This window comes from Oppia nitens, unplaced genomic scaffold, assembly GCF_028296485.1.
Source record: "Oppia nitens isolate AA-2021 unplaced genomic scaffold, nextdenovo-longstitch-racon4-pilon3 scaffold1_pilon_pilon_pilon, whole genome shotgun sequence".
In the NCBI taxonomy this organism is placed as follows: Eukaryota; Metazoa; Arthropoda; class Arachnida; order Sarcoptiformes; family Oppiidae; genus Oppia; species Oppia nitens.
The window spans coordinates 12579615-12595398 of NW_026533199.1; the positions used below are offsets into that span (position 1 = coordinate 12579615).

Below are 15784 nucleotides of genomic sequence, written 5' to 3' on the forward strand. Positions count from 1 at the left end.
TTAAAATAAGTAATAAACTAAAAGTCCATTGAATTGTTATGGGCTCAGAGAGTACAACAATTTTATTAGTCAACTAGAGATCTATATTATCAAAATTAAAATTAATTAAAATAAATAATAAAATAGTTTATACTAATACTAGCACTAACTAGGTTTATAATTGTAATAATAATTAAACAAAAATTTATTTGATAATAATAAATAAAATAATTGCAAATAAATTTAATAACATACACTATATAACTAGAATATTAATAATAAAAATATTAATTTTAATTTACTATTATTGTTAAGATATAATTAATATAAATAAATTAGATTTTAAAAAAAAATTATTAGTAGTTATAAACTAGATAATTTTTAGTTGATAGACTTATATAATATTAGACTTTATTTCTATGTAAATTTGTACCTGTTTAAAAATAATATTATACTTTTAATAGATTATTTAAATATTTAAATTAATACATTCATAATTAATAGTCTAATATTATACAAGTCTATCAACTAATAATTATCTAGTTTATAATTACTAATAAATTTTTTTTTAAATCTAATTTATTTATATTAATTATATCTTAACAATAATAGTAAATTATAATTTATATTTTTATTATTAATATTCTAGTTATATACTGTATGTTATTAAATTTATTAGCAATTATTTTTGTTTTACATTATCAAATAAATTATCAATTTTTTAAGTTAGACTATTAATTATAAATGTATTAATTTAAGTATTTAAATAATTTATTAAAAGTATAATATTATTTTTTAAACAAGTACAAATTTACATTTAAATAAACTTATAATTTATTTTTTTTTAATTTTGTATATTATTAAACTGTAATTATATTAAATAATAAATAATAAATATTAATAATTTAGTTTAAATTATTTCTTTAGCAATACAACTTATTAGATTTGTAATTTTAATCTAATTATTAAAATATTTATTTTTTCTAATACTGTATTTATATAATACATACATTTAAATATGATATTTAAATATTAAATATTGCAGTGAAGTCGGACCTATTAAGGTCGACTTCCGTCGGTAGTGTTGCCGCTCCGCGCCGAAAGTTGGCCATTAGGCCACTTTCGGCCGGCGGCAAACAAAATGAACAAAATCTGTAACTGAAAACTTGTGTTTAAATCAAAACTTTTTTATTAAAAATAAATAGTAAAATATATGACAAACTTTATCATCTAATCACAGGCTTTTATATATTTTCATATTTCCTGTAATTTCTACTTAATAATCAAATTATTAATTAAATTTTTGATTATTTTACAAAAATATAGTTTTAAAATTTTATAGTTGTCGCCTATTCGGCGCCAACTATACAAACTCAGCAGTTATAACAAATATATTTTTAAATATATTTGTTATCAATTCTACAATATGATATTTAAATATTAAATATGATATTTAAATATTAAATATGATATTTAAATATTAAATATGATATTTAAATATTAAATATGATATTTAAATATTAAATATGATATTTAAATATTAAATATGATATTTAAATATTAAATATGATATTTAAATATTAAATATTTAAGAGTAGGACGAGTACATAGAAAACACAATATAATTATAACATTAATAACTATTGACTCATAGATCATGTATTAATTCAACAAAAAAATATAAGTTTATTATAATATTTTTTACAAAAAAATTACAATTAAAAATATTTTTTATTTAAATTAACTATTTAAAATTTTTAGTGAATAAAATGTTTAGTTATTATAATACATTATAACATATTATAATTTATTAAAATTTTAAAATTACTTAACTTATTTAAGACATTTTTACTTATAATAAATAAGTAAAAATAATATTACAAAAATTTCTAATAAATTAAAACTTAAAAATGTTTCATAAAAAAATTTTAATACTATTATTTAAAAAATAATGTAATTATAGACTAGATATTTCTAATATTATTAATGATGTAAATTGAATCTTGTTTATTAATAATAATTAAAATTTCATTAAATATATTATAATTAAATATTAATTATATAAATTAATATATAATTTTTTAGTATCTAACTTTAATTATATATTATGTTAATTTATTTAACAATAATTTTCTTTATTATAAATTAATTAACATATAAGTTAAACTGTAAAATAATGATAAATGAGTTAAATATTTTAGCATTAATTTAAAACTAAATTAATTTTGTTTTTTATTTAACTTTATTAGCTGTAAAAAATTTATTTATTTTTTTAATTTATTGAATATATTTAAAAAAATCAATTTAGAATTGATATTAATTTTTTAAATATCAAAAATAAAATTTTTAAATTTTGTAATAAATAAAACATAACTATTATAACATAAATTTTAACAATTTTATATTTTATAAATTGTTACAAATAAAATAATAAACTATAAACTAGAAGACTTATAAACTATTTAATAATATTATATTAAATAATAATATAATTTTTTATATAAATTAAAAAATTTTTACAGTTTTCTAAATTTCTAAAATTTATATTTAAGAAACATTTTAATTATTTTAGTTTTAGAATTATTTTACATTTTTTAATAAATTAAATTTAACTAATTTATTATAGAAATGTATTAGTAGGTTTAAAAAAAATAAAATATTATACATTTAATCAGTTAAATAAAAAATGTGTTAATTTATTTATAAATAAATTTCTAATTTATTATTAAATAGTAAAATAAGCTTAGTTATTTTAGTTACCAATATTATAAATTATATAAATTGAATATAGATTATTAATGTTAATTAAAACTAAATATATAAAAAATAATACAATTAAAAATTAGTTACAAAAAAATAATATGTTAAATTAGTTATTCAGATATTTAAATAATTTTATTTTTTAATTCTATTTCAGCTGTACAAAAATATTAAATTAGTTAAATATGATGGCAATAATTTTATACTTATTTAATTTAGATGAGCAAAACACTTATTACTTTAATTTTATAATTTCTAATTTATATATTATACAAAAAAAAAAATCTCAAATATAGTAAAGTAGATATTATTATTTGTTAATTAATTATTTTTTTTTGTGAATTTACAGTACAAATTAATTATCATCATCACTATCACTACTACTACTATAATCACTACTACTATCACTACTACTATCACTATTATTATCACTATTACTATCACTACTACTATCACTACTACTATCATAACTACTACTATTATCACTACTACTCTCATTATCACTAATATCTAATTGATTCATTAAAATTGCTAACAATTTACTAATATGACTGTTATTTTTCATAAAATTACCATGGTCATCATCATCATCATCATCATCATCATCACTATCATTATCACTATATTGAACTTTTTGAATAGCCTGCAAACAACGGGGTTTATCGTGTATATCATTGGACGACACCAATAGTTGCCGGACATCGTAACGATAAATATCTTGATTATCACGTGTACTGACCCGGAATAGTCTAGTTTTATCCAATCTATCCGTTTGAATGATGACCACCCAATCGGCACAGTTAGCTCTACCACTGGTCGATCCGTAATTGTTTTCCAATATCTCATTCCTGTAGTGTTGGTAGGGATCTATTGATGTCATGTAAACTCCCGGTCCAAACATACCACTTCTATCCGACTGTTTGATAGCACCCGACTCTCGTATGCCATCAGCACCGGCAGTACTTGTATAGTGATAGAGTCTATCGGGAACTGATGAACTACCGGTGCTCTGTATAAAAAATTTATTATTATTAGTTAAATAATTAATATTTAAATTTTAAATAACAAATACTTACCATAACTACTAAATTAAAATTGTTGTAAATAAATTTATACTAAATTGTAATTATTATAAACAAAATTATTTCTATTTAATAATTAAAATAATTATTTATATATTATTATTTTTTTAAGCATTACACTATCAAAAAAAAATTGTTTAATATTATTATACAGTATATTATTATTATTTTATTATATAAACATGTAATGCAATAATAATAATATGTCGTTATATACTAGTAATTAATATTATATCATATCTAATATATATCTTTTAGTTTTGAATCATATAAATAATAAAATAGATTAAATAATATAAATGTTTATATTTCAAAAATAAATTTAATAATTCAATAAATATAGTGAAATATAGCTAAAATTATATAATAAATTTATTTTTTAAAAATAACTTTTATAATTTACTATTATTTAATTTTTATAATTATAGTAGTAGTATAAGTTAATAGTAGCAGTGATTAGTGTATTAATTTTATTATATAATTAAATATTAAGTAATTTAATAGAAATTAATTTAATAGTAAATATTTTTATAATAAATAAACTATTTTACAATTTTATAAAAGTATATGTCCTTAAATTCTAAATAAATAAATTAGCCAAGATAAATGAATAATTTATTTTATTGTTTATAATTATTACAGTTTAACAAAAATAAAATTATTAAGTTTAATTAAAATTATTAAAATATAACATTTTATATGATTTTATTAAAACATATTTAATTTAAATAGTCTACAATTTTAGTTATTATAGTTTAATTAAAATTAGAATTATTTATTGATGTAATAACTATAATATTTACTAATTTTTTAAATTACTTTTTTTTAATACATTTGTTTTTTGATTTTTTATTATAATTTTTACAATAACTACTACTATCACTATCACTACTACTACTAATACTAATACTACTATCACTACTACTACTACTATCACTATCACAATCGCTATGAATATCTAATTTAGTCGTCAAACTAACTAACTTTTTATTTAGGCGTTTAATATCTTTACTAATTGTATCCATATTTTGTTGCAGTTTTTTAACAGCACTCATACTCCGGGGTTTTCTATGGACGTCCATTTTGGATACCCGTAACTCCCGGACCTTATAACAATAGATATCATCATCGCCGCGTACAGACACCCGTTCAAGTTGATGTCTGTCCAATTTATCCGTATCGACATAGACTACCCAATCGGCACACCCGGTCCTATCCCTATAACTGGACCCGTAATTGTTTTTCAATATATCCCGTTTCGTATGTTGATAGGGATTCATTGGGGTCAGGTATACGCCCCGACCATACGATCCGCTAGTAGTCGACGACCGATTGATAACATTTGATTTTTGGATACCTTTAGCACCGGTATCATTGGTATAGTGATAGAGTGTACGCGGTATGGATGAACAGCTATCGGCGCTCTAGTTATATGTGATAGTAATAAAAATAAAATAAAATAAACAGATTTTTAATAAAAAAAATCAATAGCTTTAAGAATAATTATTTATTATTTTTAAAATAAATAATTAAATAAAAATAATTAAATAAAAATAAGTCAATACTTACCATTATTTTGTTTAAAAAAATTAAATTATAATTTCTATTTGTTATTAACAATGAGTTAAATATTTATCAATAAATTACTATTAGCTAAAAAAATATTAACTAAAATATAAAAATTTTTATATTATTTTTACTTTATATATACATATGTTTATTACATTACACTATCAATAATTAAAATATATACTAAAATTTATTTTTTTACATTATTATTACTTTATATAGCCTTATGTTTATTACATTACACTATCAATAATTTAAATATCAACTAAAATCTAATTTTTTTACATTATATATACTTATTTTTATTACATTACACTATCAATAATCAAAATATAAACTTTAACAAAAATTATCTACAGTTTATTTAATATAAATTATCTTATAAAAAAAATAAATTGCTATTTTATAAACATTTAATTCAATAATAATATTAATAATATAAATATTGTAATATTCCTGTACATTAAAAAATTAATTTTTATTTAAAAAATAAATTATAAAAAACTACTTAAAGATATTTTTTTTTTAAAAATAATAAATTAATATAAAATCAAGTTATAACAAAAAATTAATTTTTAAACTAAAAGTTATCAAATAAATAATATAAAATGAAATTATTGAAATTATAAACTAAATATTATAATTATTAATTCTAACACTAATTAAATTTATAATTATAATATCAAATATTTTTAGAAAATAATTTATTTTATTTTTTATATTATACAGTATCTAATAGCAAAATTAATTAATGATTTGTATGCTAACCAAAACTAAATTAATAAAATTTTCTATGTGATGTCAAAATTATTACAGTTTTAAAAAATTATTTTATTTTTAACTGTCTTAAATATTACATAAATAAAAATTATTATTTTAAATTAAATATTAACTAAAATTGATAGCAATTAAATAAAATGTCATGTAATATAAACAATATATTTTATTTTATTAGTATTATTTTAAGCGCAACCAAGGTCATTTATACTGATAGATGATAAGTGCATTTATAACATGACATACATTATTTGTTTTAAAAATACTGTATATATGTGAAAAAATTTTTTTTATAAAATAGCACATTATATGTACAGTATATATAGTAAACAATTAGTTATAAAATTATAAAATTGAAAACAAATTATTTATTATTTAAAAATTATTTTATAACTAATATGGCTAAACAAAAAGTTAATAATATTAATACTTATAATAATAAAAGTAATATTAATACTAATAATAATAAAAGTAATATTAATAATAATAATAATAATTATGCGACACGTAATTTAGTTTTGATATTTTGTGTTTATTTTGCTATATTTTTCAATCGTAAATGTGTTACACAAATATTTGCTGAATTAATTAATGATGGCTTAACACAACAAAATGCTGGTATTATTATTATTATTAAATTATTTTCTAAATATAAATTTAATATAATTTTTATTTATTGATATATAATTTATTAACATTTATATATATATATATATAATTTGTTAATAATTTAATTTAAATATTATATATATTTTGTAACTGTAAATTATTTTTTTTTATAAAAATTTATATTATTAATTTGTTATTATTAAAAATATATAAGTTATAGCCATAAAGTCATAAAGTTAAATAACATTTTTAAAATAAAAATAATTTATAAAAATATATTTTTTGTTGCATTAATTTTTTTTAAATAATATTTTAAATTTAATTATTTTTATATTATCAGTATATTATATTAAAAAAACAATTATTTATTTTTTAAAAATAATAAAACTGATAAATTAAAGTGTTTATTATTAATAATTTAATTATAATTAAACTATATTTAATTCAATTATAACTATTTTTAAAAATTATTATTTATACATTAATTATTTATTTTATTTTGTTTACCTAGGTACAATATCAAGTGCCCAAACAATATCGTTGGCATTGACAACATTTTTGGCCGGCATTTACAGCCATAGACTAGCATCCCGTTCCCTTCTAACATGGTCATTCATTCTATGTTCGCTAACTACTGGCCTAATCGGCCAATTACCGGTCAGTGCATCCGTATATACACTGTTATGGTTTGTCAACGGTATAGGCCAGGGTCTGGCATTGCCACCCATACTCCAAGTTACCCAATCAAACAGTACGCCCACCCGGTTTGCAACTAACTGGGCCGTAGTATTGATATCGATAAACGTAGCACAGATAGCCAGTACAGTAATAGCTGCGGCCATTACCGATTCGTATGGTTGGCGATCGTATATATTGTTCAGTACCTGTTTGACTGTAGGTGTGGGTGCACTAAGTTATTTCCTGATTAATTATCACCAAGATACAGTTAGTAATAATGATAAAAAACATGATGGTGACGACACCAAAAAAGGGCAACCGGGCAACTATACACTCATATCGCCCATTATATTGTTAACCCTAACACTTAGTTTTATTGAAGGCTTATCCCGTATAGCCATAAGCGATTGGATAGGACTATACCTGACCCGTCAGCTACAGTTTACCCCTATGTCAGCTAGTTCATTTATCAGTTTAATTGGCCTGGGTTCAATTGGTGGCAAACTATTGGCTGGTAAATGTAGTGATATACTAGTTCAACGACAGTCAGCATCAGCACAGGTAGCTGATAGTAGTCCATATGATGGCAGACCCAGAGCCCGATTGCCAGTCAATATAGTATTGTTTGCATTGAATGCATGGGTATTACACGTGTTGTGCTATACAATGGATTCACAATCAAGTAATACACTACAGATAGTGACGGCACTGTTGACCGGTGTCTCAATTTCGGGAAATGTAGTCAACCTGTCGGTTATGGCCACCGAATTGGGACCGAAACATATGTCCGGGTTTTACTCGTCAATTGTAACGATGTCTAGCTTTGGTAATATATTTAATATAATTTTTTTTTAAATATATTATTATATTTTTATTACTAATAATTTACTACTAATTACTATTAATTACTTAGATTTTTTTAAAATAAAAACAATTATTAATATTAATATAAAAACTGTAAAATTAAAAATTAAAAATATTATAGTTAATATATTATATTATATTTATTTAATTGAATAGATGGATAATTGCCAAAAGATTTATTTTACAATTTATTTTATATCAATATATATTTTTAAAATAGTTTACTATTCAATATATTATTATTACAGTATTTATAAATATACTATATTTAAAGTTTAGTTTTTTTTACAAATTTTTTATTACTACTAATTAACTACAATTACTATTAATTACTTGGATTAAAATCATAATTAGTATTTACAATAAAACTGTATAAAATTTATAATCTAAAAAATTAAAAAATATTTTTATAATATAATTTAATATATAGAGTTAAATTCAAATCATTTTTTTTTGTTTGACAGTAATGTTTTGTAATCAATAATTAATTAATATAGAAATATATTATTTAAAAAAAAAAAAATTAGTTTAATTTTTATTATTATTATTTCAAAAAATAACTAAGATTTAAGTTTACTATAAATTTTTACAAAATTTTAATATTCAAAATTAAAAACTATTACTTTATTACATTTTTGTTGTTGTTGAATAATTTTTATCAGAAAAAATTACCAAGTTAAATTTTAATATGAAAGATTATTAATTTTATTTTTAATAAAACTGTAATTAATATAATTTAAAATATTTTATTTATAGTACTGATATATAACATGTTTGTAATTGAGTAAACATAGATTTTAATTGTATTTAAAAAATGGTATTTTATTATTAACTATTTTTTGGATTTAATTAATATTTATTAAAATATAACTATTATTATTATTATTAATTTTATTTTTAATTTATATTGTAATATATTAATAGTTGGCGGTATATTTACTGGACTACCCATGAGTACAGTGGCCGACAATTATGGTTGGCATACAGTGTTTGTATCAATTGAATTGTTATGTTTAGCAGCAATTGTATTAATTATTTTAGTTAGTAATATAAAACAAAAAATTAAAATAAATTAACTGAATTTAACTAATATTTTATTTTTAAAAAATAACAAAAAAGTTTTAATTTTAATATTTTACCAAAAAATTTATTTGTTAAATAAAATTTGTAAACTATAATTTGTTAGTTAGATATTTATTTTATAATTTGTAAATTATTTAAAATTTTTTAAGTTGTGTATTGTATTTTATAGTTATCAAAATTTATTAAATTAAAGTCAATAGTTATAGAATTTTTGTATAACTAAAGATTTTTACAGTTTTTTTAATAAAAATCTAAAAAATTTGTTTTTAATATTAGTATTTAATTAAATAAAATTTATCATAAATAATTTAATGTGAGTTATAATAAAATATAACAAAATAATTAACACAAAATAATTAGTACAAAAAAAAAGTTTATACATTAGATAAAAAACACATAATATATATAATTATTATATTTTGTAATTACAATGAAATGAAAAATTTATTATATATATCAAAATATACTAATATTTTTTTTTAAAAAATGTTAATAACAAAATTTTTAATATCATTTGATGACTATTGATTTATTTTAAATTATAAAATATAATTATAATGACATGTCATTTAGTAATATTATATAATAAACAATATTATTAAACTTAAATTATTATATATATATAGAAAAAAAAATCTGTTATTTAGTTTATAATATCTATTTGTATATTAAAAAAATTTAAAGTTAAATATTACATATTTTTTTACTATTTTTTTTACATATTTACTATTATTAGGTTAAGTTAATAAATTTAACACTTTAATAGAGTATATATGTCTAAAATATATCATATTATTAATAACTAAACTGAATATAATAAAAATTTTTAAAAATATAAAATAATTAAATATACATGTGATAATATTAATTTTTGTGGGTCATAATTATAAAAATAAAACAAATGCTTTTTTAAACATAATTACAGTAATTTCATTGTATTTACAGTACGTTTTAACAACAAAATAAGTTAAAATGTCATAATTAGTTAAAATTGCAAATTTAAAAAAAAACATAATTACTGTTAATTTAAATTTAATTAACTTATAAATGATTTTTTTTTGTAAAAAAATTTGTTTAACAAATAATTAATGCATATATATATATAATATTATAACAAAAAATCAGCAAATTAGTTTTTTGTATTTTTTTTTTTAATAAAATAATATTATATATGATTTTAAAAATAAAAATTATTTTTATTTTAATTGATTAATATAACTCTAGAAAATTTTTATTAATTTATATTTAATAATATATATATTAATATATGTCTATTAGTCTGCCATCGCAAGTGATAGCAGTTATTATAAGCGGCACTGATTAGTCTTGACTATAGTCACAGATTTACTGCCCGACCACCACCTAAAACAACTCAATACGACTATATAGTTATAGGCGCGGGAACTGCCGGTTCAACAGTTGCCGGCCGATTAAGCCAACTGTCCAATAATTGGCAAGTATTACTATTGGAAGCCGGCGGACCGGGTAGTATAGAAGCAGACATACCGGCACTGGCCTACTCTATAAACAATGGCCAATGGAATTGGAATTATACTAATGTTAGGCAATCGGTTGGCATGGGCTGGAAAAATCAGATCATACCAGAGCACAGGTATATGAATAAAATAAATAAGTTTAATAAAATAATTTTTATTTATTTAATATTAATTATATGATATTAATTATGTGATTGTTATGTAACTATTAGTGCCCATCAAAATATATTTAATTAATTAGTTAAAAAATACTTAATTTAAATATAATACATATTTTGATGATAAATAAATAAGAAATATTTAAATTAAATATTATTATAACTTAAAACTGTAAAAATATGATATCAATTTGTAATACAGTTATCATTATTATAATTAATTGTAAATTTTAATAGAGATGGGAATAAATTACAAATTGATTAAATATATGACAGGAGCACAGGTATATGAAAAAAATAAATAAATTTAATAAAATAATTTTTATTTATTTAATATTAATTATATGATATTAATTATGTGATTGTTAAGTAATTATTAGTGCATCAAAATATATTTAATTAATTAAATAAAATAACTATTTAATTAAATATAATATATATTTTGATGATAAATAAATAAGAAACATTTAAATTAAATATTTTATGTTTTTAGTGAATACAATTAAATATTATTATAACTTAAAACTGTAAAAATATGATATCAATTTGTAATACAATTATCATTATTATTATTAATTTTAATTTTTAATAGAGATAGGAATAAATTACAAATTGATTAAATATATAAATATTTTTTAAAATAAATAAATATTTTATGTAAATATTTTTTTTAGTAGTTTTTAGTAAATATTTTTATTGAGAATATTTTCAACTTTTTTTTAAATAAATATTTTTTGATGCACTAGTAATTATTATTATTTAAAAAAAATAATTTATTTAATTTTTTATTTTCTTTTTTTCAGAGGCTATGGACTGGGAGGTAGTTCATCAACCAATGCATTGGTGTTCAATAGGGGTAACCCTAGAGACTACGATAGCTGGGCTGATAAATATGGTGCCCAGGGTTGGGGTTGGCAGGATGTTCGGCCATATTTTATGAAATGGGAAAACAATACCGACAGTAAACTGGTCGGGGACAATCCTGATTGGCATAGTCGTGATGGCCCAGTTCAAATTAGTACATGGACTCAACCGGATCCTATTATCAAATTGCTTATCCAGGCCAACAACGAGTTACGACTACGAGCACAACCACTGATATTAATGGTCCCAAACAATTAGGTGTAGCTATTAGTCAATCGTTTATTATGGCCAGTAGTGGTCGGCGATCCAGTTCCTCAAACTCCTATCTCGAAGGCCGACGTAAACCTAATCTGGCTATTAGTGTCTATTCTCGGGTTATTCGACTGTTATTTAATGGTCTAACAGCTACTGGTGTCGAATATGTAAGAAATGGTGTCACATATGTTGCAAAAGCGAAAAATGAGATTATTTTGTGATCAGGTATGTTGCTATACATATATTTATTATTAATAATTAATTAATTAATTAATTAATTAAAAATAATAATAATAAATTCACATATTACGTTCGCACTTTTTAAGAAATCTAGACCCCCCCCTTCCTCCCCTATGTTTGCAAAAGTTCGCTTTGGCCAACCAACCCCCAACCGCCCTCATTCACTCAAGTGCGAACGTAATATGTGACCACCCCAAGTAGTTTTAATAATTAAATAGATTTATCTAGATATTAGATATAAAATTAACTGTATATATCAGTGATAAAAGTTACAAATACTAAAAAAAATAATATTTTTATTTTAATTTATGTAAATATTCTGGATAAAATTAAAACATACACATAAACTAGTACAAAATAATTAAAATTAGCAATTTATAATTGACATTGATAAATTAATAATGATAATAATTATATTATAATAGTAATAAGTATATTTTCAAATGTTATATGTGCCATAAATGATGTCTAATAATTAAATGAAAAAGTTATCATGATAAACACTTAACTTTTATCACTTTTATATATATATATACTGTATATATATATTAATGTATATTACAGGTGCCATAAATAGTCCACAACTACCTATGCTGTCGGGCATAGGACCCGCCAATCATTTACGTCAACACTCTATGCCAGTGTTGGCCGATTTGCCGGTCGGCTATGGCATAAAAAATCATCCGCAAACCGAATTCCGGTTGTATATTATAAAAAACGACTCATCATTAGTGACAACCAGTCGTCGACAACAAAATAATAATATCACTAACGGACTAACGGTTGCCAATCTTGACCAATGGCTGACTAACGGTTCGGGACCGTTAAGCCAATTCTACGGCTCTATGACCTATTTTAATAGTCGACGGTATAACAATCGACGGGTGGATAAAAATTGGCCAAATCTGGCAATAGATTTGCATCTATTATACCAATCAACTATTGACGCCCAGTTGACGGCACAATTATATTCAAATAGTAACCAATGGTTAGACTATCTGAAACCGTACGCCAATCGGTATTTTATTTCATTGTTAGCTTTTCATCAATTACCCCGTAGTCAGGGTCGGGTATATCTACGATCCACCAATCCGTTTGATGCACCCGTAATCGATCCCCGACTACTTACCCATCCGGTAGATATGGACGAATTTGTTGAGTCCGTACGGTTTGCATTATATCTCGGGGAACGGTCATCGTTGGCCCAATACTTGTTGCCAATACGTCCCATACCCGGCTGTCAGGCCTGTCCTCATTCAAGCTATCTGTATAATTGCGATACATATATCCGTTGCCATATACGACAGCTAACGACTACCATATATCATGACTGCTGTACCGTACGTATGGGTGATCCCCAAAATGATGATACAGTAGTAGTCGACCCCCGGTTACGTGTTAAAGGTCTCAATAGATTGCGTGTATGCGACGCATCGGTGTTTCCCAATATACCCAATGCTAACATAAATTCAGCCACTTTTATGGTCGCCGAAAAGTGTGCCGAAATGGTCAAAGAGGACAACCATTTTTTATTTAATTGATTAAATAGATAAAAAAATATTTATATATATATATATATATTCCATAAATTTATATATAAAAAGTATAGTTTATTATTAGTTATTAAAAAAGTAATAATATTTAATAATTTAGTTAAACATTTATTTATTTATTTTAATAATTACAATATTGATCTGTAAGTGTTAAACGTATTGATATAAAAATATATTTTTTTCAAATGATAACAAAATTATTAATTTTAACTAACATTATTATATATTTAAAATATTGATTGACAAACATTTTTTTGTTTGTTTATCAGTTTACTATTTTATAGTTTATTTTAGTTTTTATTACTGAAAATTTTTATTGTAAATTAATATATTTCATGATAGTAATAGATCCAAGTGTATTTATAATTATTAACTATTTTACTAATTAATTAATAATTAATTAATATAACTACTACTTGATTCGTCTCGAAACTATTTGCAATAATTATAAATCTAAATTATAATATTAAATAAAAACAAATTGTTTTTATACAGTTTATGAAATTATATATATATTAATATTAAATAATAGTTTTAGTTTTAAATTTATATTTTGTTAATTTACATATAGAAATTAATATTATAATATATTATATATTAATTTTTTAATATTAAAAAATTAATATAACAAACAGTTATCTTCTGACTATTTGCAATTATTATAAATCTAAATTATTATATTAAATTAAACAAATTATATTTATACAGTTTTTGAAATTATGTGTTAATATGATATTAAATATATAAATTTATTTTTAAAATATAATTCAATAAAAAAAATTAACAACTTAATATATATATATATATATTTATAAACTTGATTATTTAATTAAATATAAAGGTTATAATAATAAGCTTTAATTTTTAATTTATTAAATAATTAAATTTAATTAACTTATAAACTGTAACTTAAAACAAATTTAATGTTTTATATATATAGCGATTTTCACCAAAAAAACAAAATTTGTTTTTTTTCATACTCCCATTTCTAATAATTATAAATCTAAATTTTAATATTAAATAAAAACAAATTGTTTTTATACAGTTTATGAAATTATATGTTAATATTAGATATTAGTTTTAGTTTTAAATTTATATTTTGTTATTTACAAATAAAAATTAATATTATAATATATATATTGTCAGCTAATAAGTAGTTTAAAAATTTAATAAAATTAGTTTTTTATAATAAATTACTGTTAAATTAAATTTATATAAATATTATATAATGTTTTACATATATTTAGTCAAACAGATAAATATAAATTTTATTTTTTAAAAATTACTATCTATTTAATATTAAATACAGTAATTATTATAAAATTAATTATATTTCTAATTTAAATTACTTTTACAAACTATAAAATATATCAATTTTAGTTTTAAATTTATAGTTTGTTATTTCGATAAAAAAATTAAAATTTGAATATATATTGTCATTATGTATCAACTAATAATTAGTTTAAAAATTTAATAAATTAAATAAAATTATTTTTTTATTAATAGACTACTGTTTATTAAATTTATGTAAATATATAAATATTATATACTATTTTTAAATAAATTTAGTAAAACAGTTAAATATAAATTTTATATCTAGCTATTGAATTAACTAAAATTTATCACAAATTATTGTAATTGGTTTCAAAATTGTGTTTATTATTCACATTTATTATAATGTAACCAATGATGTAACTTATTAATTATAATAGTATTATAGATTTTTTTTCATAAAATAAAAAAACATTTGAAATTACTTTCAATTATATTATTGTCGATAACAAAACAAAAATAATACGTATTTTTTGTGATCGTTT

The 15784-nt window shown here is 20.0% G+C and overlaps 1 protein-coding gene and 1 pseudogene across 1 annotated transcript; both read left to right on the top strand.

The window, feature by feature from the left end:
• Positions 1-6661: 6661 nt before the first annotated feature.
• LOC128951564 (glucose-6-phosphate exchanger SLC37A4-like) lies at positions 6662-10721 on the top strand (the record flags this gene model as incomplete). Its single annotated transcript, XM_054296811.1, has 4 exons — positions 6662-6785; positions 7288-8280; positions 9243-9343; positions 10680-10721. Coding segments are annotated over 4 exons (1260 nt in total), but the record flags the coding sequence as incomplete, so codon positions are not given.
• On the top strand, positions 10721-13992 carry LOC128951565 (L-sorbose 1-dehydrogenase-like; annotated as a pseudogene).
• The last annotated feature ends 1792 nt before the right edge of the window (positions 13993-15784 follow it).